The 24,443-nt window shown below is 41.1% G+C and overlaps 1 protein-coding gene and 1 long non-coding RNA gene across 2 annotated transcripts; one reads left to right on the top strand and one right to left on the bottom strand.

The window, feature by feature from the left end:
* Window positions 1–505: 505 nt before the first annotated feature.
* LOC113036188 (uncharacterized) lies at window positions 506–900 on the bottom strand. Its single transcript, XR_003274427.2, has 2 exons — window positions 757–900; window positions 506–670 (listed from the first exon to the last, which is right to left on the bottom strand). It is a non-coding gene; the product is annotated as an uncharacterized LOC113036188 (long non-coding RNA).
* A 9,352-nt stretch (window positions 901–10,252) lies between these two features.
* rspo3 (R-spondin 3) lies at window positions 10,253–24,085 on the top strand. The gene is made up of 6 exons (XM_080307823.1): window positions 10,253–11,144; window positions 14,880–15,074; window positions 15,620–15,763; window positions 15,907–16,053; window positions 16,196–16,381; window positions 22,974–24,085. The coding sequence occupies exons 1-6, from the start codon at window positions 11,048–11,050 to the stop codon at window positions 23,192–23,194; spliced, it is 990 nt and encodes a 329-aa protein (XP_080163949.1). The 5' UTR covers window positions 10,253–11,047; the 3' UTR covers window positions 23,195–24,085.
* The last annotated feature ends 358 nt before the right edge of the window (window positions 24,086–24,443 follow it).

The following is a 24,443-nucleotide window of genomic DNA, read 5'->3' as shown; positions in this document are numbered from 1 at the left end:
TACGCAGTTTACCCACCAAATAAGATATCTTATTAGAATCCGCAACAAATGTGCGTGGAGAACGACCGAAAACAAGGTCGACCTGAAGCAAAAACCCGCTACAACTCCCTGGATCCCCTGAAAATGGTTCGGGCTCCGGGGACGTAGCATCACGGAAAGCTGATGTAGGTGGAGATGCAACGGCAACAGGTTGAGGCAGAGGAGCTGGTGTACCGGAGTCTTGGCCCGCGGGGCCCGAGGCGGAACCAGCAGCAGTAGAAATATCCGCTTGTAGAGCCTGGAGGGACTCCAGTATTTTACTTTGACCATCTCTAAGAGTCTGCTGCTGGGCTAACAGGAACTGAATAGATTGTTCATGACTTCCTAATATCGCCCCCTGCCTCTGAATGGCTGACCGTTCCGCGTCTGCTGAGTCCATAACTGCTGGCCAGATTCTACTGTTACGGCCGAGACCGTTTCAGACGAGTGACAGGACTCAAACGCAAGACGCCGAACAGCTCGTAAGTATATTTTAAGAATAATGTTTAATGTTTACACAAAATATTCATAAACAAAAGGTGAGCGTAGACGTTAAACTAAATAACGATCTGGTCCGGGTCAGAGAGGACAGCTATTCCGGGGATTGGACTGGAAAGCAAGTCACAAAGGGTCCAGGAAAAGGTCGGGGTCACTGTAACAGAATGCAGATGTTCAAACATAGATAAGGAGGCATATGAATATGTTGTTTGGCTCAGAATCCTCCTTCGTACTGCGTACTTGCCAACGGAGGTCGGAGATGACATAGAGGGGTGAGTAGTCCGGGTGTGTAAATCCAAAAACTCCTGGCGTGGAGGCAGAGAGGCAGGTAGGTAATTTTGGTAATAGCCTGAGGGACTGCCAGAAGGTCCAGCATCCAAGTAGAAGCTCTTCGCCAGGGGTTGACAGTTAGGTGTAGCTGAAAAGGGAGGCGCACAAAAAACAAACATACAGTGAGGCAAGGTGATTCAAAAAAACACGTAGGGAATTTATGGTGGTGGCCTGCACTGACTGATGTTTAGCAGAGAATCTGGCGAAGAGAGATTGAGAACGCTGGCCTTATGAGTCCCCGGCTAATTACCCACAGATGTAAACGATCAGCAAAAACACTGAGGCCCCTCCCAGGGGTGGAGACGCCGGCTCGGAGGGAGACACACTGGCACACACCCGGACCATGACAGAGCTGGTCAGTGAATTCTTTCTTTTTAACATTGAACCACATTGTTGATTAAGCCAATTCTATTTTTTCAGATTAATGATGGCCTCCTTCACTTGCATTCACATGTCACTGGACTTCATTGGGTGTTGCAGTGAGTAGCCACCAAATGCAACTGGAGCACTTCTAATCAGTTCCAGATCTTTTATCTACCTAACTTTCTATTGGCTAACCACACTGGAATTCAAATCAAATCAAATCAAATCAAATCACTTTTATTGTCACATCACATGTGCAGGCACACTGGCACAGCACATGCGAGTGAAATTCTTGTGTGCGAGCCCCACAAGCAACAGAGATGTGCAAACACAACAACACAAACGAGCAAAATACAAGAATGGCCAACCTGAAACTAATAAATATATGTACAATATATAATAGTGTATGCATTTCTGGATGTGTATACTAAATACTTTCCTACGTGTGTGTGTGTGTGTGTGTGTGTGTGTGTGTGTGTGTGTGTGTGTGTGTGTGTGTGTGTGTGTGTGTGTGTGTGTATACACATTTTTACAAATTAAATAGTAAAAAAAAAAAATTTAATAATAATAATAATAATAATAATAATAAAATATATAAAATATACAGAGTTGAATATGTGCAAAACAAGTGGCATTTATATACAGTGTGGAGTGCATAATGTTGAAGTTATTTGCTTAAACTGCACTTATCATCAAGAAAAAAATTATATTTTAACACAAAATATCAGATAAAGGGTGTACTTGACATTTTGCGTCATGCGACTTCTTTAAGGACAGAACTACCGTATGTCACAAGCTCACAAGCACAATTAGCCTACTGTTGCTTTTATATGTAGGCCATTATCACTGGCTATAAACAGCCACTGTATTCAATTGCCCAGCTCTTTTGGTTGGATGCAGAATCAGTCTTGTTTTACTGGCTTCATGTGCTTCACATGTGTGCTGTCCAGCTGCATTTAGGTTCACTCTGGGTAAATACTGTAGGCATGCTTCACATGTACATTGAGAGCACATTTAGAAACATCCCTAATTAGACTCCACAGTAATGATGACTTTAAACAAAATTCTGGGAACAGTCACAGTTTTATATGACCTTATTATAATTGTAGTGGTTGATAGTTCCAGTGTTGAAAACTTTGTGCTTTCCTTTTCAAATTTCTTGTGATTACAGGTTTTATATTCTGTTTCAGAACTGAAAATAATTATTATTAACAACAGTAATATTTTCAATATAAATCAGATATTGTTTGATTACTGCGTTGGCACTAATAACCTCTGCCTTAGTTTGTTAGTGAAGTCAAGTCATCATCAAACTGTGATCAGTTTAGCACTGCAGGAACATTTAAAGACCTCCCTCATGCTCACATTTCAACCCCTAAATCATTTTTGCTGTTCTTTTTCTTATTTTACTTCATTTCCTATAACTGCTGCAGATCATTTGGATTTTCCCTGTGTGCGGCACACATGTACTGTCCCCGCTAAACACTCCCACTCTGGTCATTAGTAGAAATAAGCTTTGGCTTTAATTATAAAAACACCAGCCCATGAATCCAGCTGTTTTATGGGTCCCGGGTATTTTTATATGACTGGTTTTCAAACATGAGATGGATTTCTTGTGTGCAAATAATCAACACTTGTTAATTTTTTAGAGCCTCTGGCCTCTGGGTGGAGAGATTCTTTCTTTTTTGTTGGTTACTATAACAATGTGTGACCAACTTCAACCAGAAAAGAGTTTTGACAGATAAGTGAAGCTTTTTTTTCCTGTTCTTTTTTGTAAACATTGCTGTCTCCTTGTATTTGGGTTTCTGACTATTGCAAAGATATTATATAATAAAAGGCGGGCCATTTCTTGGGCAAAATGAAAAACAAACTTTCATCTCTTCATTTATTTGGGGACATAGCAAAACAAGAAAAACACTATATGGATTTTTTTCCCCCACATTAATCTTGTGGCTCTTACCCAGACAAAATATCCCAGCCATGGATTTCCATGCAATGTTGTACAAGCAGTCATGGTTAACAGGAAAAGGGCTTGGTGACTCCTTAACTTTTCTACGAGGATCAACTTTTGAAGTTTTACAGTGACTAACTGTAATTGAAACTGGGAGATTATATAGGTTCTTGTCAACTACAAGAAGAACCTCTGATCTTTTCCAGTAATCTGGAGGCCAAATCCCTCCAAAGTTAAAGACATTCCCCTGACCTCTAACCTTTTTCTTTGTTTAGTGCTCATAAATGTTGCCAGTGCAAACTCTATGAACTAAGAAGTTGAACAAGTTCAGCCTTACATGCGCTCAAAATTTTATTAGCATGATACAATTTTCATTGTTAGCATGTTTTGTTTGGCACTAGTAAGCACAAAATAACAGGACCAATTGCACGTCTGCAGTTAGTTTTGCTCAAAAGTCTTCAGTGTTCTTGTTTGTAGCACCCATACAAGCTCTTTGGAAAATTGCGCTTGGCTGACTATGGAACAGGTAGTTTTTGTGCATCCAGTTATATGGAATTATACTTCCCTTGCAAAAACAACCAACTGAACCAAGTCAAAAAACACTGGCAAAAGAGCAACAGGATTTATGTTTTGCCCAGTGCATTTCAGAGAAGCATCACTCCACTGACCTAATGTTTGGAACATCTGAGGAGCTATTTGTTGACTGTTAAAACCGCACTGTCTCAACAGTTCCTGAAATCAACAACCCAACATTAGCCACTGGTAATTGGGGCCGAACAGATGTGGCCAACACTGAGCAATGCTGGAAAAGGGGAAAGAGTCCTAATTTTTTTTTTCTTTGGATGGAGAAATGTTTGAATTAATTTACTTAATAAAAAGACAAATTCGTTTTGCAGTGCGGTTCACCAGGGTTGTTCTGCCTGGGTGAGAAGCAAAGGGGGAAATTGTACTTTCACACATGTTTTAATTCAGGCTCTTTCCATTAGAGCCCTTATATTGAGAGGAAATTGTTCACTAGAAAAATAAAGCTCAGGCCATCTGCCTTCTTTCAACTTTCTATAGTGAGTAATCTTGACATTTCTCGAGGGCTGTTCTTGAACCATGTGTTCTGTAAAAAGTCAACAAAAGTGATTAACAGTATTTGCACGTTAAACTAGATTTTTCCAGAGAGATGTGGCTTTGCAAACTTTCCATAACGATTGGAGGGTTTTGAAAGTCTCTCTCTCTCACACACACACACACTCACACAGCTACTCTCACACAGGCTGTCTTGGAGGGCGACATGGGTTCCTGCAGAGCTGAAAGATCACAGGACAAAAGTCGAGGGCAGACAGGCCGCCTGCTAGAAAGCATGAGCAGTGAAAGAAAGGGCTCCCCATGCAGATTAATAAAATAGCCCCAAGGTTTTTCTATACACACCCTGATCTGCGTACCCTCCTATTCCTCTCAACAGATATACCACACGCACACACATACAGAATACCTTGGGTTTCCCACACCTGTTGCCTGGCAACAAGTGATGGGGGAAAAAAGAGCTGGTGGTGCTCCAGTGATTAAAATTTCCTAGGAAGCAGTGTTTGATCCCCTGTACGCTGTCAATGTCTCGCATGGCTTCATAACAAACCCAAAACCGAGGCAGCAAGAACGGGGACAATATTGAAACTTTCTCACTCTTGATAAAAAGGGGTTGCTTTCTTTCCTCTAATTTCTAGAGGCTTAAAAAAAAAGAAAACACCTAAAAAGCCACTCCTGATTACCCTCGTGCTAAACAGGCACATTTTGAACTTAAACATGCACATATTAAAAACTAAGAAAAATATGTTTTTTACTAAGCAAACTTAAGGAAAAAACTCTTTATGTAACAGTTCAACATTTTGAGAAATGAGACTGTCCTACAGAGGTGAATGAAATGACTGATCTTCTTCTTCTTCTGTCAGCTGGTCTCTTTAGGGGTCACCAGTCACCAGGATCGTGTTAAATAGTCTGATTAAAACATGAGATGATTAATATACCCCTCATATGTCTACGAGCAACTTTAAGCATAGCGTTGGCTTAGTTTTGCACAAGCGGAGAACATGAAAAGAACAGGCCTGGCTGTGTCAGAAAGGTAACAAAACACAGGTCTAAAAACAGCAATTTGGTGTTTTACATGACTTGCTGGGAATTCACATTTACCAGCCAAGAAATATTCCAGTACATTATCCCCTTTAACTCTAGTTTTTAAGACTTAGATTGTTTCCGCACTTCGGATATTGTATAGTACATCGTTTGGGGGGGGGGGGGGGTTGCGCAAAATGCAACGTGGTAGGTAGGCTTTGCTGCTTTGACAGATGCAGGATAGCCATTTCCTCCAGTTTCCATTCATTATGCTAAGTTAAGCTAATCATCTCCTGGCAGATATGTAAATGGTATCACACTTCTCATCAAACTCTTGGCACGAAAGCAAAGCACATTTACCAAAAAGTCACAATCCTCAACACGGATCTGTGTGTATTTTTTGCATTTTTTGCTTATCTGAGGGAAACACGCTTAAATATTGAGAATCAGTGGTAATTTGTCTCCTTTTCACAAACACAAACATACCCACATGAACACCCACACACACAGCTATGGTGCCCTTCTCTTTTGACCTTCTCTATGCAAAACTCTAACTTGCTTTCCCACTGTGTGTACAGCTGACAGCTCTTGCTCACAGTGATTATCTGTCCTTGACTACCTTCTCAATCCCTCTTAGTATGAAATGATCCCCTCAATCACCCCAGCACACACACACAGATACACACACACAGTCACACACACACCTGTCTTAACCTTGTTTATACGAATCTAATCCTCCTTGTCTTTGTGTCTAACAGAATTTCAAGAATCACTATGTATTTATTGGAACTTCTAGAGCCTTTATTTATGTGTGTGTGTGTGTGTGTGTGTGTGTGTGTGTGTGTGTGTGTGTGTGTGTGTGTGTGTGTGTGTGTGTGTGTGTGTGTGTGTGTGTGTGCTCCTGCATGTCTATTTTCATAACATTGTACACCCTCTGCTGCCCCATGTCACTGTCTCCCTCTCTGCTTGCTTCACGCAGGAAGAATGTGCGGGATAGCTGCTGGGATATCTGCAGCTTTATTAGATGCAATGTCAGAAAAGTCCACACTAGCCTAATTCCTAAGCTGATGACAGGACACTTGATCAGCATTGTCACTGTCAAATGGGAATTTTATGAGTCATAGGCCTGGGAATGAACATTTTGGAGATCATAGGTAATGGCTTTGTGATGTTGTGGTATGTTCAATCCTTTGATGCAGTTAAAGATTACGAGTATGGCTTCTTAATGAGGGCTGTGCAATGTCATTGGTTACAACAAAGCACATATCTGTTTATATTAAAGATTGGCTTATTTATAGCCTAAACTCAAAAATGGCAAAAGTAATTAGCTCTTGACATTCCCACACATGTATTAAAGTTCAGTCTCTCATGTTCTGAAAATCACCTGAATATTGATGCGAACATTGTTAGGAACAACTGAACAACAGAAGAGTGCTTAAAAAAATGATAAATCAGCTATATATGGCACACATCACCTCAGCTGATTGATGTGTTATAAGCCCATCAAACTGCCATGATTAGTTGTTATAGCGCCACAATAACCAGTAGGTATCCCAATCTTGCTTGGGTTATCATCTGTTGTAATACGTAATAAATAGAGAGCAACACGCATTATGTGTTATTAGAAAGAGACAGGCAATCTTGGCAAGCGGATACAAATCCTGCACCTTCTTGCTGTAAGACGACAGAGCTAATCACTACACCACTATCCTAGTCGCCGAGACTGTTTGAAGACTTTTACACTTTTTCAGCATTGAATGATGTGATACAGATTACTGGTAGGCCGTGCATGGCCGATAACAGGCAGATTATATTCAAAACTTGTGGGTTGCCCAACATGAAAACAGATAAAGTTAGCAACTAGCTGGTGAATGCAGAGAAGAACCAGATTTCTCACTCAGGTGGTAATAGAAACCAAAACAGAGCTAAAAGGAGAGCAAGTTTTATTGTTTCATTTTTGGTGGTCACATAAATCCAAATTGATGCTAATTTTAAGTTTATAAGTGTCTGTGTGTGTTTCTTTCAAAATGTCTTTTCATTTTTAGGACGTTTGAACGTTTGATGGCTGTGGCTTAACTGTTTAGGGAAGGCTGGATGACAAGCAGCAGGTTCAACAACTGATCCCATCCATTATGCAGCAAATGCATTTTTTGCTGTTAACATATACTGGAAGCAAATATTTTAAGAGACTATAAGATCAGAATTTAATGCTCCACAGATCAACCCAGACTCAATATATTCTAGTCAGTATTAGGCACATTGTCACGGTCTGGCTAGGGCAGACCGTATGTTGCAGGGAAGGACTCAAGCGCAGACCGAAATGAGATGTGAATAACAAAACAAGCCGTTTATTAAGGCAAGAAACGAGGGTACAAAATAATAGGGAATCGATGAAAACTAAACAATGACTTAAACTGGGTGAACTAAAACGAAACATTCAAAACTCTAAACATGACGAACTGACAGGGATACCTGGAGCGGAGACATAGAAACAACGGAGCAGTAACAACAGACGAATACAACGGACCAGTACAACGGGCGACCTGACAAAGAATGACTGAGAACACACAGACTAAATGGACACAGGAGGATAATGAGGGAAGTGGCAACACATGGGAACCCAGCTGACACATGAACATAATTACGTCACAGGGGGAGAGTAACTGAACATGATGAACAGAGACACACCAGACCTCTTCACAATAAAACAGGAAACACAGTGAGATATAGACATGACAACCTGAACTTGACAACATAAGCCACAGACATGAAATACATGAAAAGCAGGGGAGACTTAACATAGTGGAAACACGAGGGGAAAATAACTAGAAACACCTAGGCATGAAAACAATGAACTAAGGAAACCTGAAGCTACATAAACTAAACACAAAACGCTGGGTCAGCAGACCCAGGATCATGACACACATATTATTAAACAAAACACCAGAAGCAACAGCTGGGAATTTAAAAGTTCTTTATGCTAACCTTAATTTGTGCCAGACTTTGTGTCATCATGTATAATGGTACAAAGTCTTGTACAATGCCTAAAATGGATTAAGGCTAAAATAGGACTGGATGTGGTATTAAAAAGAAAAAAAAATCTTGTCGCGTACATCCATCGCTGGTCGAGAGGGTTTGTGCACCTGCCCGACTTCATTTACAGGTGTCGAGTGATTCTCTCACTGGACGGTCTCAGGGACTGACCAAGTGACCTTAACCTTCCACACCCCAGTGCCACATAGACACCCGCACACACACAGATACACACACGTGCCTATTCCCATGGGCTTGCTCAGACTGGCACACAAAGACCAGCATTATTCTTCCATATCCCTTATACCAAACTGATGGGACTAAAGGAAGCAAGGTGGCAAATTTCATAATTTTTCATAACATTGTATCTGAATGTTTTTGCAACACCCCACCCCCCCCTTTTTTTTTTTTTTTTTGCAAAATCATGGAAGAGAGACACATGAGATTACATTTCATAGTCTGACAAAGTTTAACAAAGGCGTTACTATGCCGCTGCTCAAAGACACACCAGTTTACAAAAAGGAAGGCAAGAAGACACAAATGTGTGTATTAGAGTCACATGTTCCACATTAACGCATCTGTGGCAAAGTTTGGATCCAGGAGTCTGCCTCGGTGGAGGTGAAAGGGTTTAAAACAATGCATCAATCTCTGTTATGTCTCACCGTCCTGGTCCTGAGTTAGTACAGACAGGCAAACAGGGAAGTATTGCTATAAAGAACTAGTCCACACTGTGTTTGTATTGCTTTCCTCAGCACAGTGACTGATGAAAGACCAGAAGCCACAGGGAGGAAAAGCACTGGACTCATGGATACTGTTCCCCTAAACATCAACACACTAGTTAGACAAATGAAGCTTCAGCTGCCCTTTCCACTGCTCTGCTCTGGTCTCCAGAGGCTGTAGTTCACTAAACGTAGAGGTAAATCACAAAGTCCATCCATTTAACAGAATTTATCACCAAAATGTCTAAACCTGCATTGTTTGCGTCTGCGTGCTTAGGTCGTCCCAACATATGTATCACTGACTGATAGTGTATTTATATTTCCTTGATGTTAAATAATTTGAGGCCAAAACAAGATTTGAATATTATTCTTGGGTTACATGTCTATTTTAAACTTTGCTGTTATTCTCTTGAATAATCTTCTACATTGTATAAATAGAAAAAACACGGTGACTCATCAAACAAAGGTCAAGTGTAAAGTTCCCCATAACCTACTGATCCCCGTGCTTTTCTGTGCAGAATCTGTGCCACAAGCTTTTATGGAACTCCCTCTAGAGGCAATACAGTGAGGTGCTACTGCTTTTTGGGGATTTTCTACCTCCCTGCTGAACTATCCCTCCCTGTCGCAAAAAAAAAAAGAAAGAAAAGAAAAAGAAAAAGGTTGCATTTATCAAGAACGTTATGAGACCATTTTGCACCACTTGCCTCATTTAAGCAATCTCACAACTCTTCAAATGCATGAAATAACAGTTTTTGGCAGATACGTACTCAGCAGACTTCAGTACGACTGGAGTGACTTTAAAATGTCACTTCAGTGGGAGAAAAACTGTTTTGATATGAATTTGTCCAAAGAATGTCAGCCAAAGCAAAAACATCTTCAAAAACATCGGCACTAATGTTTTATTATATTATTTAGGATGGGAAATACCTCCTTTATGAGATGTAGAAATTACCCATCGATTCATTCATCCGTCTATCATTTTCTTCTGCTTATCAAACAGAAATTAATTAGCACAAAAGATTTAGCAAAACTCAAGTATACATCTGATGACAGAGAAGCAACAGCTCACATTACTAAACCCTCGCTGAAAAACAAGGTTCTCTCTCTCTCTCTCTCTCTCTCTCTCTCTCTCTCTCTCTCTCTCTCTCTCTCTCTCTCTCTGAACTCCAAAGTTTATTTAGAGGGCATATCCCAAGCTTCGGAGAGAGAGAGAGATCGACAGGGAGGGAGAGAGTGAGAGAGAGATAGCTGAAGTCATCAGCGGGCTGAGGGAAGTGAATGGGTCCTGCACGCAAAGCAGAAAAGCGCTGAAACTGTGGAGATTTACTTTGGTTCAGTTGTAGCTCAGCGAGAAGGAGGAGGTGTGCGCTTGGTGGTTAGAGCAACGCGAGCTGTTTAACGTAAAAACTTAATTTGTCTTTTCTGTTGTTGGTCCTGTAGTGGCTTTTACGTCAGCTGATGGTCAGATGAAGCCGAGACCCTCGGCATATTAGCGCAGTCTGTACACCGGGACGCACGGTTCTCTTCTGAGAAAGACTTGGAGAGGGAGGGAAAGGTTCATTTGGAGTTCTACAAATGGATTTAATCCCTCAAACTTCTCGAGAGTCACGATAATGCTTCATTAATCATTCTATTTTTTCTTTGCGACCTTCACTGATGTTTGATTCTACTTTTCTCCTCCTCGCAACGGATGAAAATCCATCTTTTTGGCGTGGTTGTTTGGTTTTTGTTTGGGGGTTTTTTGTTGGGGGGGATGTTCTTTATAACTACAAGGATAACGGATCCCTAACTCAGTCTGGCTTTCTTGGCACATATGTGGACCTTATCCAGGATGTTACAGTCTAAGCGGCCCAGGCATCATTGGGCCACTGTACATTACCATCACCACATATCACCACATTGCTGGGGGTCCCGCTGTGTCTAGGAATTACCTGCAATCCCGCCTCTGTCTTCGTCTGGGGACAGAAAACGGAATCTTATTAATAAGTGTTTTGGCGAACATTGACATTGGCTTTACGAGTCTCACCTCTGGGCTACTATGCAATTACAACTCTCCTTTGTTTTGATCATCTTGCACTGCATGGATTACATTGGTTGTCAGCAGCACAGCAGCTCCAGGCACCGGCAACATAAACGTGAGTAAAGTGCTGTTCCGCGCCACAAAGTCCCATTATTAGGCTTGTATATTATTTCTTCTAGTTTTTAATTGATATTCACTTAATTTCAGCTTATGCTCAACAATATTTATTAACCGATTTCAGTCGAAGTTACGAAGATCTGCATCGTACATTCTGTTGCCATTAAAACAAATCTTCCAATATTTAGTCTTTGGTCAGATTTCTTAATCGGTTACATAAATTTTGCGCCGTGTAATAAATTGACAGATATGAAAGTAAACAAACAATCCTCCTGATGCGCTTTTAAAGTGATCACCAAATCAAAACATCATCAAATAAAAGTTCAGGTGACATTTAATTTTTCTGCATATGAAACAGGATTAAAAGCAATAATTAACAAATAAATAAATAGATAAAAACAAAATACTTAAAACAACAACAACACATTACCATCACCCATACTCCCAACTCTAATTTCTGCAATGGAGTTTAATAATTATGTATGTTTGCTTAATTTGGAAAACTGGTATTTCCTTTTCTTTCTTTTTTTTTCTTTTTTTTTTTTTTATTAAATGTATATATTTTGCCCGTGCCTAGACTGGGTGAGCGAATCAAGCTCTCTATTAAAACCCTTTTCCTTAATTGGATTCATTCACCTGAAGGCTGCAGCAGCCTCCCTGTGCGCTCGGTCTCGTGGTTCCCGTCGCTCTCTAGCGGTCAGCGGAGCAGACTTCATGCGCGGAGTTTGTTGTTTGTTTGGTTTCAGGGTTGGTGAATAATAAAGCTTTAGCTCATATACTTAGTGAGATTTACGTGAATTTACTGCCTTATACTATAAAGTATTAAAAAACATTTTTTGGAGATTTTTTTTAATCTGTTGGTGCACATCAGCAGGGTACATTCTGATGGATTCATGTTCTGGTGAATATGAATTCAAAATGTAACTCTTGTAATTGTGCAAAATGTTAGTCAATGCAAAACTGACTCCAGCAAACAGCAGAGAAGTTCCACACTGACTGTGAAGGTATTTCGGCTCTCATATATCTCTCTGGGGTCCAACAATATGTCTCCTCTCTTGGGCAATGAGCAGCTTTTTTCCATGACACTATGAAATAATTATCAATAAAGTATTTTTTCTGTTCTTCCTACGCACACTTTATCATTGAGGGTCTCCAGATGTGCTCTGTGACTAACTCCGTTTGAGATGAGCGGTGATAACTGGAATATTCCATGTATCGCTTGCCAGTATGGTCAAAACTGTCTGTGATCTACAACAATGGACCTTCGGAGTGATGTTTTTATCCCTGCCACCTGGGGCTAAAAGATCTCACTACACCTGTTTCTCTTTACATTGGATTGCAGAGCTCAGACCTGCACACAGGACCAGATAGATGTCGAATCTATCGGGCATGTAATGAGTTGATTATTTTCCCTTAAACGTGTGTTTGTACCACACAAATGTAGACATCAGTGTTTGCTTTAGACCCCCCGCATATTTTCACTTTCTGTGTTTATTTCCCTCTAAACAATATTAAAGAGCCTCTCAGCAGAGTGTGAAAGAGATGAAACGAGAACGTCAACAACTTCTGTGCAGGACGATACACTAAAATATGTTGTTTTACTCAAAAAGATTAAAAAAATTGTAACCTCAGCATATATTGACATACTGACCCAATGTTAATTGGTTTTTGTGTTAAGGAGTAGGTTAATCTTCTTTCTTACAGACTGACTCAGTAACCATCAATTGATAGGCCCTTCTATGAATCCCAACTTCCTCTAAGAAAGCAGATATTAGGGAGGATGGAGGGTTTAGTTGGTGAAAGGGTGAATGAGTACAGACATTAGAGGGAAAGCAGGGGGTAAGAGTGAGTGGGGGTGGGTCAATGACCATTCAGTTAGCAGGTCCAAATCACCACACAGAGACAGAACCCAAGCTGTGAGCTTCCTGTCTGTGATGATTCACCCAGAAACAAAGGGGGCGGGTTAATAGTGGGAATTACATTAATATTATAGTTAATGAAGACGTTTCAGCTTCATGGAGGATGCTTTGATTTATGGCTAACAACAGAGTTTGTGCACAGTAAAGCCTGGGTGAATTGAGAGGCATGAAGGTAAGCATGTAACACAATGGATGAAATGAAGTGGGGGGGTTGCAAAAAAAAAGAAAAACAAAATGTGTATGTGTGCAAATGTGTTTATTATATGTGTAACTCTTGTTGTTATGCAAGTTACCACTGTCCAACTGAGGCTTCGTTGGTGCAAAAGCAAGGGGAAGGCCAAATTCCTGTGTTTTAAGGCTTCTGTGAATCAGGGCAACTTGGCAGGAACACATGTGGGCAAATGGACAGCGGTTGTAAAGATAGTCAGGATATTTCAAACAAAGTATCCATGATCTATGGTAAACTGACAGCTAAACCCTGAGTTGAAAATGCTGGCCAATGAAAGCCAGTGGCATGCAATGCCAAGACTGGGGAGGAAAACCAATTCCTGACGTTCTTGCAGGGGTTGCTTTTAATTTACCTGACATATGTGATTATGGCAACACCTCTCAAACAGAAGCAGCAGCGCAGGTGAATATAATAGTATATAAAACGTGGGAAATCTCTCAAAGACTCTTATTGCCTATATACTCACACAGGAGTCACTCCTTGTATGGATTAATATGTTTCTGTCACATAGCTGTCCATGCGAGGGTTTCTCAAAACCCTCCATTATGCCATTATTTAAGGAAGTGTGTTAACCAATGTCTTCATGGAGACAGCAACACTGTAGGTGCCTGGGACCTGGTGTGCATGTCAGGTTGTATTCAGTAAATCACCTCTGTGGTTGTCCACTTTATCGCTGTTCATTGTGCTCCAATTTAAATCAGACACCAAAGAGCAAATATTATATAAGACTGTTATGTTTTTTCAAAGAAGTCATATTTCTACAATTTGTCACTATTAGCCTTTGTTATGATTCGTTTACTTAAAATACTATCACACTGATGCAAACATTTGAGAGACATTAAACATGCCGGGGACAAAGTTGCAACATACAGTTAAAATGATTAAAACCTACAACCTGTACTTTCATCCATGGAAGACAAAGTGTGGTGAATCATCTCAAACTGGTATATAGTTGGGGAGGACAACTCTACTCTTGAATATATATCAACATAAACTAAACACTTCAGTACTTATGCACATAAACAGAGTTGCAAATATGGAATAAATTGCTGTCATTGGCACTGGGCTTTAAGTTAATGTGACATTAAGTGGTTTGTCTTCTGTAATGCAACCCTTGTAAATATATTTAATTCCTGGTGGAGCTAAATTTACCTTTGGCCTCACACTTAAAAATGTGGATTTTAACCTTTTCTCCATTTTCATTTCATTCCCTGTTTTATTACCATCACTGCAAGATTTTAAAGCTATCGTAGACAGAAACTTGAGAATGCAAAACTCAGATATCAAGTGCTTGTTGTGAGTTTTGCCTCAATTATAAAAATATATAAAAGGTTCTGTAACAAAAGCAACACTCTTGTAGTTTTGAAAAGCACTGGTATTCTCTCTCTTTTTGCCTTTTTATACAAAAAGGTGGAACATTGAAGGAATGAGTTATACATGCACTCAGAACTTTGAGTTGCCCTAAAATATCTGGAAAAATATGTCATATTTATTCATAAATATTCCTTTTTTATAAGAATCCTAATATTTTTGTGTGTGAGATCTATATCTAATGTGAAACCCATCCACCCTCTCCTCTCGACAGCGATCTCTGGTGTGAGCTCAGGGTGCCAGCAGGGTGGCTGTCTGACCTGCTCTGACTACAATGGCTGTCTTTCCTGCAAGCCGCGCTTCTTCATGCATTTGGAGAGGATTGGGATGAAGCAGATCGGGGTGTGCATGACTTCCTGTCCGCCAGGCTTTTATGGCACACGCTCTCCTGAAAGAAACACCTGTACAAGTGAGTCAAATGAACTGCAAATATAAAAATTTTAAAAGAATTTTTATGGATATGTTAACTGACTGCATGATTCCAATGAAAAAAGAACATCCAAATTTGAACGAGCACAAGCACTGAAATATTCAGGCTAAATATGGTGCCTTTAAAAGTGTAACTTGACTTTGTGTGCATCATTAAATCATATGTCCTGCCTAGTGAAGTGTAGTATGGCATGAAGTCGAGGCCTACATGTTCCTGAACAAGTGAAAAACATGAGACTGACCCTGTTAGCATGTTTCCTTTTGGTGACATTATATGAAATCAAGAGTTGCTTTGTTTAAAATCATTTATCATGATCCAGCCTGTAAAACATTAATTTCCCCGCAGTGTCCCATATTGTTTTTCCAGCCTGACACACACACACACACACACACACACACACACACACACACACACACACACACACACACACACAGTGACACCCTGTATATTTAACGTGCAGGACACACACGATAACTTGTATGGTTTAAATAAACGCTGGCGGTGGGTCTGTGTTTCTCCGTCAGAGTGCAGGTCGGAGTGCGACTCCTGCTTCAACAAGAACTTCTGCACGCACTGCCGAGCAGGATTCTACCTTCACCTGGGCAAGTGCCAGGAGAACTGCCCCGAGGGCATGGTCCGCAGCGACGCACAGAGGGAGTGTATTCTCAGTGAGTACTCAGAGTTTACATTAATCAGGCATGGGGATTTTTTTTTAAGTTCGCCTTTTATTTCATTTATTTGGGTTGCAGAACTAGTTTATATAGAACTACATTAAACATATTACATGCCAGATTACATTTTGTCTGTGCAGAGTGTCCTGCAGACTGTGAGTCATGTGTGAGCAGCGACATGTGTAAGCAGTGCCGACCGGGCCTATACCAGCTCAGTGGCATGTGTCACCATGTCTGTCCAGAGGACTATGAGCCCAATGACAAACTCATGGAGTGCATACCGCAAGGTCAGTCCAGTGTGAGTGTGGATATGTTAAAGAAAAATGTCTGGTAAATAACCATTTTGAAAAAGCGAGTAACCCCATGTCAAAATTTTGCAAAATATTTATTATCCTTATATTTCCCCTTCTGCCAATTTCCTCCTGTCAGTGCACTGTGAGGTGGGTGAATGGAGCGAGTGGAGCCCCTGCTCGAAATCTGGTAGAACCTGTGGCTTCAAGCGGGGCCAGGAGACCCGCACAAGGCAGGTCATGCAGTACCCGTCGTCCTTTGGCAAACCCTGCCCTGAGGTCTCTGAGATCAGAGAGTGCATGGTCAGGAGGAGGAAATGTCCAGGTAAAGAAAAAAAAAACATAATTTCTGAGAAGATGCTGTGACAGAGTAGCACTGCTTTTGTGCCCAACTTAAATCCCACGTGATGCGACATAAAAACACACAACCCTCCCCCCCAGAAGGAATTATCAAATAAGATGCTTACTATATATTACACTGTCTTTGGTAATTGCTGCTGACCCATCACACTTACTGCCAACATTGTATTTGAGCTACATGGCACGGTTTCAATTCTCTATGAATTCCAGACCACACTGCTTAAGCTTGAACAACCAGAGCTAGCCGTTCTTCCGCTCAGGACTACGACTGTTTACTCAGAGGACTGTCATTGTCGCTAGAGTGAGGACAGTGGGGAGAACACATGTGTGATGTTGCAATGGCTATGCTGCGTGTTTTACCCATGAGAGCTCTTTGGATTTTAAACAGTAAAACCGCTTTCTGTGCTCCTAGTAAACAGGGGATAGCGTGATTATTTCTAATGAATAGAGTGCAAACTGCTTTCAGACGGGCTCGTCCCCTTTTAAACCCGAAGCTGTAGTGCATTTACAATCATCTTGTGTTGTGCGTACTGAGCGTGTGGTTGCTGAGGTGGTTGGTGGCTACGGCTGGTTGTTTTTTCGCCTGGGCTCTGTAGTGTTAAATGACAGATTGCAGACAGGGTAGGAGGCTGAGATCCAGCCCCCTGGGGCCTCACACTTACAGAACAAACACTGTGTGTGTGTGTGTGTGTGTGTGTGTGTGTGTGTGTGTGTGTGTGTGTGTGTGTGTGTGTGTGTGTGTGTGTGTGTGTGTGTGTGTGTGTGTGTGTGTGTGTGTGATGCAGCAGAAAAGCAGTTGACTCTGGAGCAGAAACAGCCAGCTCAACATCAACATCCTCCCCCTGGGAGGCACGCGGCGACCAGGGGATCAGTATTGGTTTATCCCCACAGCTGCCAATACACACACACATATGCAATAACTCTCTCCCACACACACATATGCAAACCAACACAGGCACAAACAATTCCAGATATAGATGTGCCATTCTCCATTTCAAGCAAGAGCGATAGATGCACATACTCACATTTCCATGCAGGCACACACACATACCAGCATTGTCTCACTGAAATAACTACACAGCCATTACTCAGAGTGGTAATTTGTGAAGACAGTATACTGAGTTGGCGTGATTTGTAAGGCAGACTGTGAAATATGCCCTCTGTCTCTCTCTCACACATTTCCTATCTGTATCTTTTCACTGATCTATCCCCTCATCATCATCCCCAACACACACACACACACTCCCCAACAAACCAAAGAAAACATAGACCCCCATATAAGCTCCCAGCTAGCGCACCCAGTCATTTGGGGTCGGTGCCGAGAGTCTAGCGTAGAGTCGACGGATCTGTTGATGTACCCAGAGACTGACGAAAGGGGTACAGAGACAGAGCGACAGATAGAACGAAAAAGAAAGAAAGAAAGAAAGAAAGAAAGAAAGAAAGAAAGAAAGAAAGAAAGAAAGAAAGAAAGAAAGAAAGAAAGAAAGAAAGAAAGAAAGAAAGAAAGATCTGTGTGCACAGACACAGTACAGACCCTTCTTATCGACTTTGCTCCTTTGTGGGATAACCCGATTGCCCCAGCTCCAAGAGAAACCCTGGTGCGTGGGAGCTAATTATCTGCCTCGGTGTATCCTCTACCCGCTGTTTACGTTCTGCACACGCTAGAGGGTCAGTGGTCTGACTTCAGAGAGCCTCCAGTAATCCTCCAACAGCTCTCTGACACTGATACATCCTTCCTCTTGTCCTCATCCTTTTCTCCTCTTTTGCACTTTCTTCTTTTGTCCCTCCGCCCCCTTCTATCCTCTTCTGTTCCTGCTTCTCTCAGTACATTGTTTTACTCTTCCACATTAGAACACTAAGTCCTTCACTCATTTCATCCAATCTGGCCTGACCCTGTTGTTTTTTTTCTTTACCATTGCTCTTCTTTCTCCTTATTCTTCTTGCTTTTATTTTCACTCATCTGTACCGCAAACCTAAACTCTTGTGATACTTTGTGTCCAAATGTCTGTGTATTAAATCTAGGAAATATGCGACAGAACCTTTAATCAGTTCATAAAAGGCTACGGGCATGCACAATCAGTAAATGTTGACATGTTGGCAAGATAATTTTCCTTCTTTTTTTTTTGTTTAAACCAGTTAGAAGGTAGTGGCTGTGCTGTACTTTGCAGGGTAAGTGTTCATAATTTTGCATGTAATCTTCAGATGACGTTGCGCGACTCATCCCAGGAAACTGTCAAAAATAACCCTTTCTCACATGTAGCACATGGCAGGAGGTAGTATGTAAACACTCAGGTGTACTAGATCAAGATTGGGCAGGTTAAAGACTGCTTACTGTCCCATCTAACCGTGCTGACATTTGCATTCTCACGTGCCCCCAGGAATGGACTGGTAATGTGGCATTCCAGGCATTTACCTGTGGTCCTATTACCTGTGCATATAAATGGATGGCAAAATTGTCCTTTAAGCAACTACTTTTTACTTTCTTTCTTTGAGTACATTTCAGAGACTTTACTTTTTCACTTTTACTTGAGTAAAGAAGTTGAATCAGTACTTCAACAGTACTTTTTAACACAAGTATCTACACTTCTACTTAAGTACAGAATGTCTGTACTTTTGCCACTCGTGCAAGCAACAAGGATTCAGGTAACACGAATGGCTACCTTGACCACGAGCGACTTTTTTAGCCTAAGTATATCTTTGAATTGTCACATGCTGCAGTGCAAGAAAGAACTAACCCAACGACAACTTTAGCAACTTGTTTAAAACCTGTTTCAATATAAATAATCAAATAAATGTAAATATATACAAAATATGTGTATGCATGATAGATTGTATGTGTCCAATCACAGCACAGTTCATATGCATTGTTTCAAAATGACTGATATTAGGGGAAAAAAGCTTTTGATCTCCAAAGGTGTCAGCTATTGTAGCTCCTACATCCGCAAAGCTGCAGAACAATTTCAAAATCCCAAATGCCACCTGGGTCTGATTAAGCACTGTTTTTAAATTAGTGATATAAAATCGGAAGAGGTGTAAAACTGTGGGGAAGCAGACATGCTAAGTCTCAGAGCTAATTTATTGATGTTGACATACACAACCTCATTTGCTGCCTTCTCTCTCAATAGTTGTAATGTCTGATTTGTCCTTCAATTAGCCTGCAGTTCACCTCACTATCGTTGTAGCTGGATGGACCTTAGCCCCCCTTTTACTCCAGTATACACACCCTCAGTGACACTCATGCATATTAGAGACAGTTGAGCCAACTAACAGCAAGCAGTCAGCGAGGGCGGAGGTTTACACACACCCACAGACCCCCATGACATTCTGCCAACCATGCAGCCAACATTCCACTTATGGGACAGCCCATAGCCTATAATCCCCGCCTGGCTCTCGCCAAAATCTCCCCGGACGACAGAACGCCTGCCACAGGGGATGTGCAGTGTTGGGAAGGTTACTTTTAAAATGTATTCCATTACAGAATACATTTTTATGGTGGCACATCCCGGATGTGCCACCATAAAACCTACAGTGCCCCTACTAAATATTCACATACATAGACACAAACCTCCCCTTACCCTCACTGCCCCTTAACTTTCTCATTTGATCTCTGTCTGTCTGTTGTTCTCACCACAGTTATAGAGTCATCTAATACGGTCTGTGATTTTTATTCCTCCTTCACCACTCTATACTTCTGCTTGTTTTTTTATTTTGATATTTTTAGTGTAGCATGCTTGCTCACTTATTGCTCCAGCATACACACACACACACACACACACACACACACACACACACACACACACACACACACACACACAGAGAGAGAGAGAGAGAGAGAGAGAGAGAGAGAGAGAGAGAGAGAGAGAGGGAGTATTGTGTATGCAGTCAGTAAAGCCCTCTTGAATCCTGTCCTTTATGACAATGTTGTAACAGATTTCTTGCAGTTATATCATAGCCAGTTCAGCAGATCTACACTAACTTATAATGTACAGGCAGGCATTTCAAAGGGAATAACATGGCCTGATAACAGAGGTTAAAATATGATTGCCTCAGTGCCCAGCTTTCCCTAAGCTATAACCTATATATCCCATGTTACTGGACTAGAGCAGCATTAATCTTAGAGCCTTATAAAGCTCCTGTAAATGCCAACTCACATATTTTTTGCAAATATTCCAGATGATCCTTAATGATAGATTACAGGAAACTTACAACAAAAGACAAATGTTTGTCATCTGTGGCGTCTTATGTTGAATTTGAGAGTAGTTACAGGCAAGATATTTACTGGATCCAGATTTGCCAGAAATGTCATATGTCATATAATCATAAATGTTTCCATTGCTTCCCAGCTGTGGCAGTTACCACAACTGGCTCAGCCGTAAAGTGTAGCTACTACTAATGGTTTAACATTATATCAAAATGTATATGACTGTCAAGCATGCCAGCTATGTGCTGAGATGCCAGGACACTGCTCGCTTGCTAACTTGATCATCTAGCGCAGGGATGTCAGACTCATTTTTTATCACCACTTTGATCTTTAGTGGGCTGGATCAAAGGAAACTCATTTCTGTCAGCATAAAGATACTTAACTAATCATCCAGACTGTCTATATTTATAAAAGACCTATTTTCCTTTTCTTTTTTTGTGGTTAATTTACAGAAAATCTTTTCTTATCTACCTTGGCACAGTTTGAATGGCAATGGGGGAGGTCTTTATTAATAGGAAAAGCTGTAAAATGTATTAAAATACAGCTAAAAGTTCAAAACCTATGTACTCCTTTCAGTGGGGCAGATTGGAGTCTTTGCTGGACCAATTCTGGCCCCTAGGACTTGACATAAGGTTTAAAAATCTGCCGGTCAGTGCCTCTGAACCTCACCAAATAATGCATGCAACCAATTTAAATCCTGAAACAAACAGGAAAAAAAATTACATATTACGTTCCATTTATTTCCAAAAAAGTAGCAACCTTTGCATTGTTCAGAAATTACTGTTTCCGATCGCTTCCAGTCTTTGTGCAAAGAAAAGCTAAATTCACGGTGGTTTAGGAAGCTGATGGCCCATGTGCTCAAGTTCCACATTATGACGCTACTGGAAGTGTTTCATGTGTTTTCCCCACAGCCAAAAAATCCTTCACTGAAAGTCTTTTAAGACTCTGTGATATTTTTCATCAAAACTTGACTTTTGGGAATGTGCTAAATGTCGGTTGAAAATGTTCCAGAACCTCTTAAGGTGTCCCATTTGTGGACCATTATACACATGTCAACACACAGTTTACAAAAGGCCCATCAGAAACTGTTCCAACTAACCAAACGCAGGTTGGTTTGATAAACACTCTCGTAATCATCTCAACACTGGCATGGATTAGGTTTCTCTTCTGGCTCGACAAAAGCACAGGGGCTACAGTATGACTAATCCACTGAACTTGTAAATAGTTATGGTGTCAGGGCAGAGAAAACAATGAGAGCAAAGGGGACTTCCTGTGTTTACAGAGGACAGGGGGCATACCCCGAATGAGTCAGTGAGTCAGATTACTACATCCGTCCATCTATCCAACCATCCATCACTAAAATCACCTGTCTTCGCAATAATTTGTTCTTTTTTTTAACTTACTTTTTGCTCACTGTGGTGTCTGTCTCCTGTCCTCTTGTTCTTTCATTATTTCTAGAAGGTTAAACACAGCTGGCAGAGAGAGCTTCATATCACAAGCTCAAAATGTGTGGGTCAGACTTGATCCCTGGTCCAAGCAGACACCTGCCTTGATTAATGAACGGAGTGGGAGATGATGAGCATAGGAAGGCTGGGGGGTGAACGTGAAGCGGACAGGAGAGAGACAGGGATCTCGTTTTCTCTCCCACTTTATCTCTCTTTCCCCTCTCCCTATGTCTCTGCCTACTGCCGACTTCAGCAGTTTCACAATCCCCGACCGGCCAGCCAACAGCCGAGCAGGCCGTGCTGCTCCGTTCCACTCACACATGAGCGGCAGCAGTACAACAACAGGAAAGGGCCTCCTCTGCTTTCACTTGCAGGTCCTGTCTCCAAAACTCCCTGCGGCTGGATCTTGTTATTATCATTATTAACTATGGCTCGAGCAGAGATAAACCTTCAACATTCCAAAATTCTCTGTTTTGTTTATGAGATGGTGTTGCAAGAACAGATAAATTGGGGGTTTATTTAAAGGCTTTCTATTTTGGACAAAGGTCTACTCATCACACACGGAGAGGGCTGCAACAGCTGATAGACCCGACAGTGTAGCTGCTTCCGCTGATTAAACACTGACATCTAGTGAGAACCTTAGCATGTTGCACTGTAAATGAAAGTTGTGCACAATGCTTTACTTTCAAGTGCATACTTTCTGGAATTGGCATTTCTTACTTCACAGAGGTTTCCCAGCAGGACAATCTTTTGAAATATTATTGACATCTTACTACATTTACTGCAGTTTTTAACAATATTTTTATTCCAAATTCCTTTGTGAAAATACTTGTGCAGTCATTTCTACTGACACCTCCCACAATCCACTGACGTTGCAAATCTTAATTTTTTTTGGTCTTCTTAATTTTCAGGACGGAAGAAGAATGAGCGGAGAGAAGGAAGGAATCGCAACAACCGGAAAGATAAGGAGAATCAGGAGGGGAGGCGGGAGAGGAAGAGAGAAAGGGAACGAGAGAAGGAGAGAGACACGGGTGAACGTGAAGATTCTGTTAACAGGAACAAAACAGAGCACAGGCACCGCAGAGGCCATGAGACAGAGCTAGTCTCACCTGTAGACGGCCCTATCCAGTAGTGCTCGGGGGAGATAACATCCAATGCCTCACCACCTTACTTCTGTCATCTTCCCATCCTTCGTATTCCAAAACTTCCCCGCCCTCACCTCTGTTTGCCCCACTCACAACCTCTCTCTGCAGGGGTGTTGCTGCTACCTGTATGATTTGAATATACTGTTTATGCACAAGCAGGACGGGGCACATTCAGCCAAAAGGCTGGAGCCACTATTGTTTTCAGCTCCTCTTCAACCGCTGAGAGCGTCTCTTATGAAAAGTCCAGGAGACACTGCTGAGACTGCTGTTGGGACTGCAGAACACTGAGAATTGTCTGTGACAGTGTGGAGGACTGTCAGAGAAATGTAATGAGAGACAAAGACATTACACGTTTGTTGAAATGGTTATTTAATAGGGCTCTGGTACAACATTGTGCATCTTGGATTTTGAATGTAGATTTTCCAGCATTATGTAGAAGAATTCTCATTATTGTTGTTCTTGTTCTTTAGATCTCTTTATTTGGTGCAGATTTTGTAAAGAAAAAATAAAGATAAAAAGTGAGGGTTTTTTTTTTTTTGCTCCTTCCATCTCGTGACATCTTCATAATCACTACAGCTGAGGGTGACCTACCTTGTAGGCAACTGCATCTTTGCATTATTTGCAAGATCATTAGAATATTCACTGTAAGCAAACTATCTGGTGTGGCCAGCTAAAGGGGAACCCGCTTGGTATGAATAAAAGGATTATGGTCATAAAGTTTCAAGTGTATGCATGTCTGGTGGAAATGTTAATTTTATCCAGATAAGTGATAAATCTAATCTACCACTGGTTTTTCTTGTGTAAATAGAAGCTCTCAATACAGCTCCGACTAGAAACCAAAACACTTGTATGTCAAATAAAACTATAATGGGTTTGTACCTGTGACTGCTTTAATCTCTCTTTTTTGCCCCTTCACCTTCATCTTGTGCAATCCAAACAAGTATTAGCTGATCTCAACTAGGAAGTGAAACTCAGTACACAGATGCCACGCTCTCCATTTGGTTTAAATCTGATTGCAGTAGTAAGAAGCTATGGCCTTAAAAACTTACTTTAAAAAAAAAAAAAAAAAAATACTGGGAGCCCATCTTTCTGTAGCTGAAGCTACTCTGGCAAAATATACTTGAATTTATTAAAGTGCGTTATTAAATTTGTGTGCATTTTTGAATAATCCATAACCCAATTTGGTCAGTTTAAACAAGTAAACGAATATGAGATATGAAATGTAGGATAGTCACA

The sequence above is a fragment of the Astatotilapia calliptera genome, chromosome 11 (genome assembly GCF_964374335.1).
Source record: "Astatotilapia calliptera chromosome 11, fAstCal68.1, whole genome shotgun sequence".
In the NCBI taxonomy this organism is placed as follows: domain Eukaryota; kingdom Metazoa; phylum Chordata; class Actinopteri; order Cichliformes; family Cichlidae; genus Astatotilapia; species Astatotilapia calliptera.
This window is presented reverse-complemented; position numbering and strand designations above follow the sequence as displayed.

Bases quoted from the DNA above. Each gene is read 5' to 3' on its own strand.
- rspo3 (XM_080307823.1), top strand. From the start codon at position 11,048: ATGCAATTACAACTCTCCTTTGTTTTGATCATCTTGCACTGCATGGAT. The intron at 15,075-15,619 runs GTGAGTCAAATG...TTTCTCCGTCAG, and splicing joins TGAAAGAAACACCTGTACAA to AGTGCAGGTCGGAGTGCGAC. The intron at 15,764-15,906 runs GTGAGTACTCAG...TTGTCTGTGCAG, and splicing joins ACAGAGGGAGTGTATTCTCA to AGTGTCCTGCAGACTGTGAG.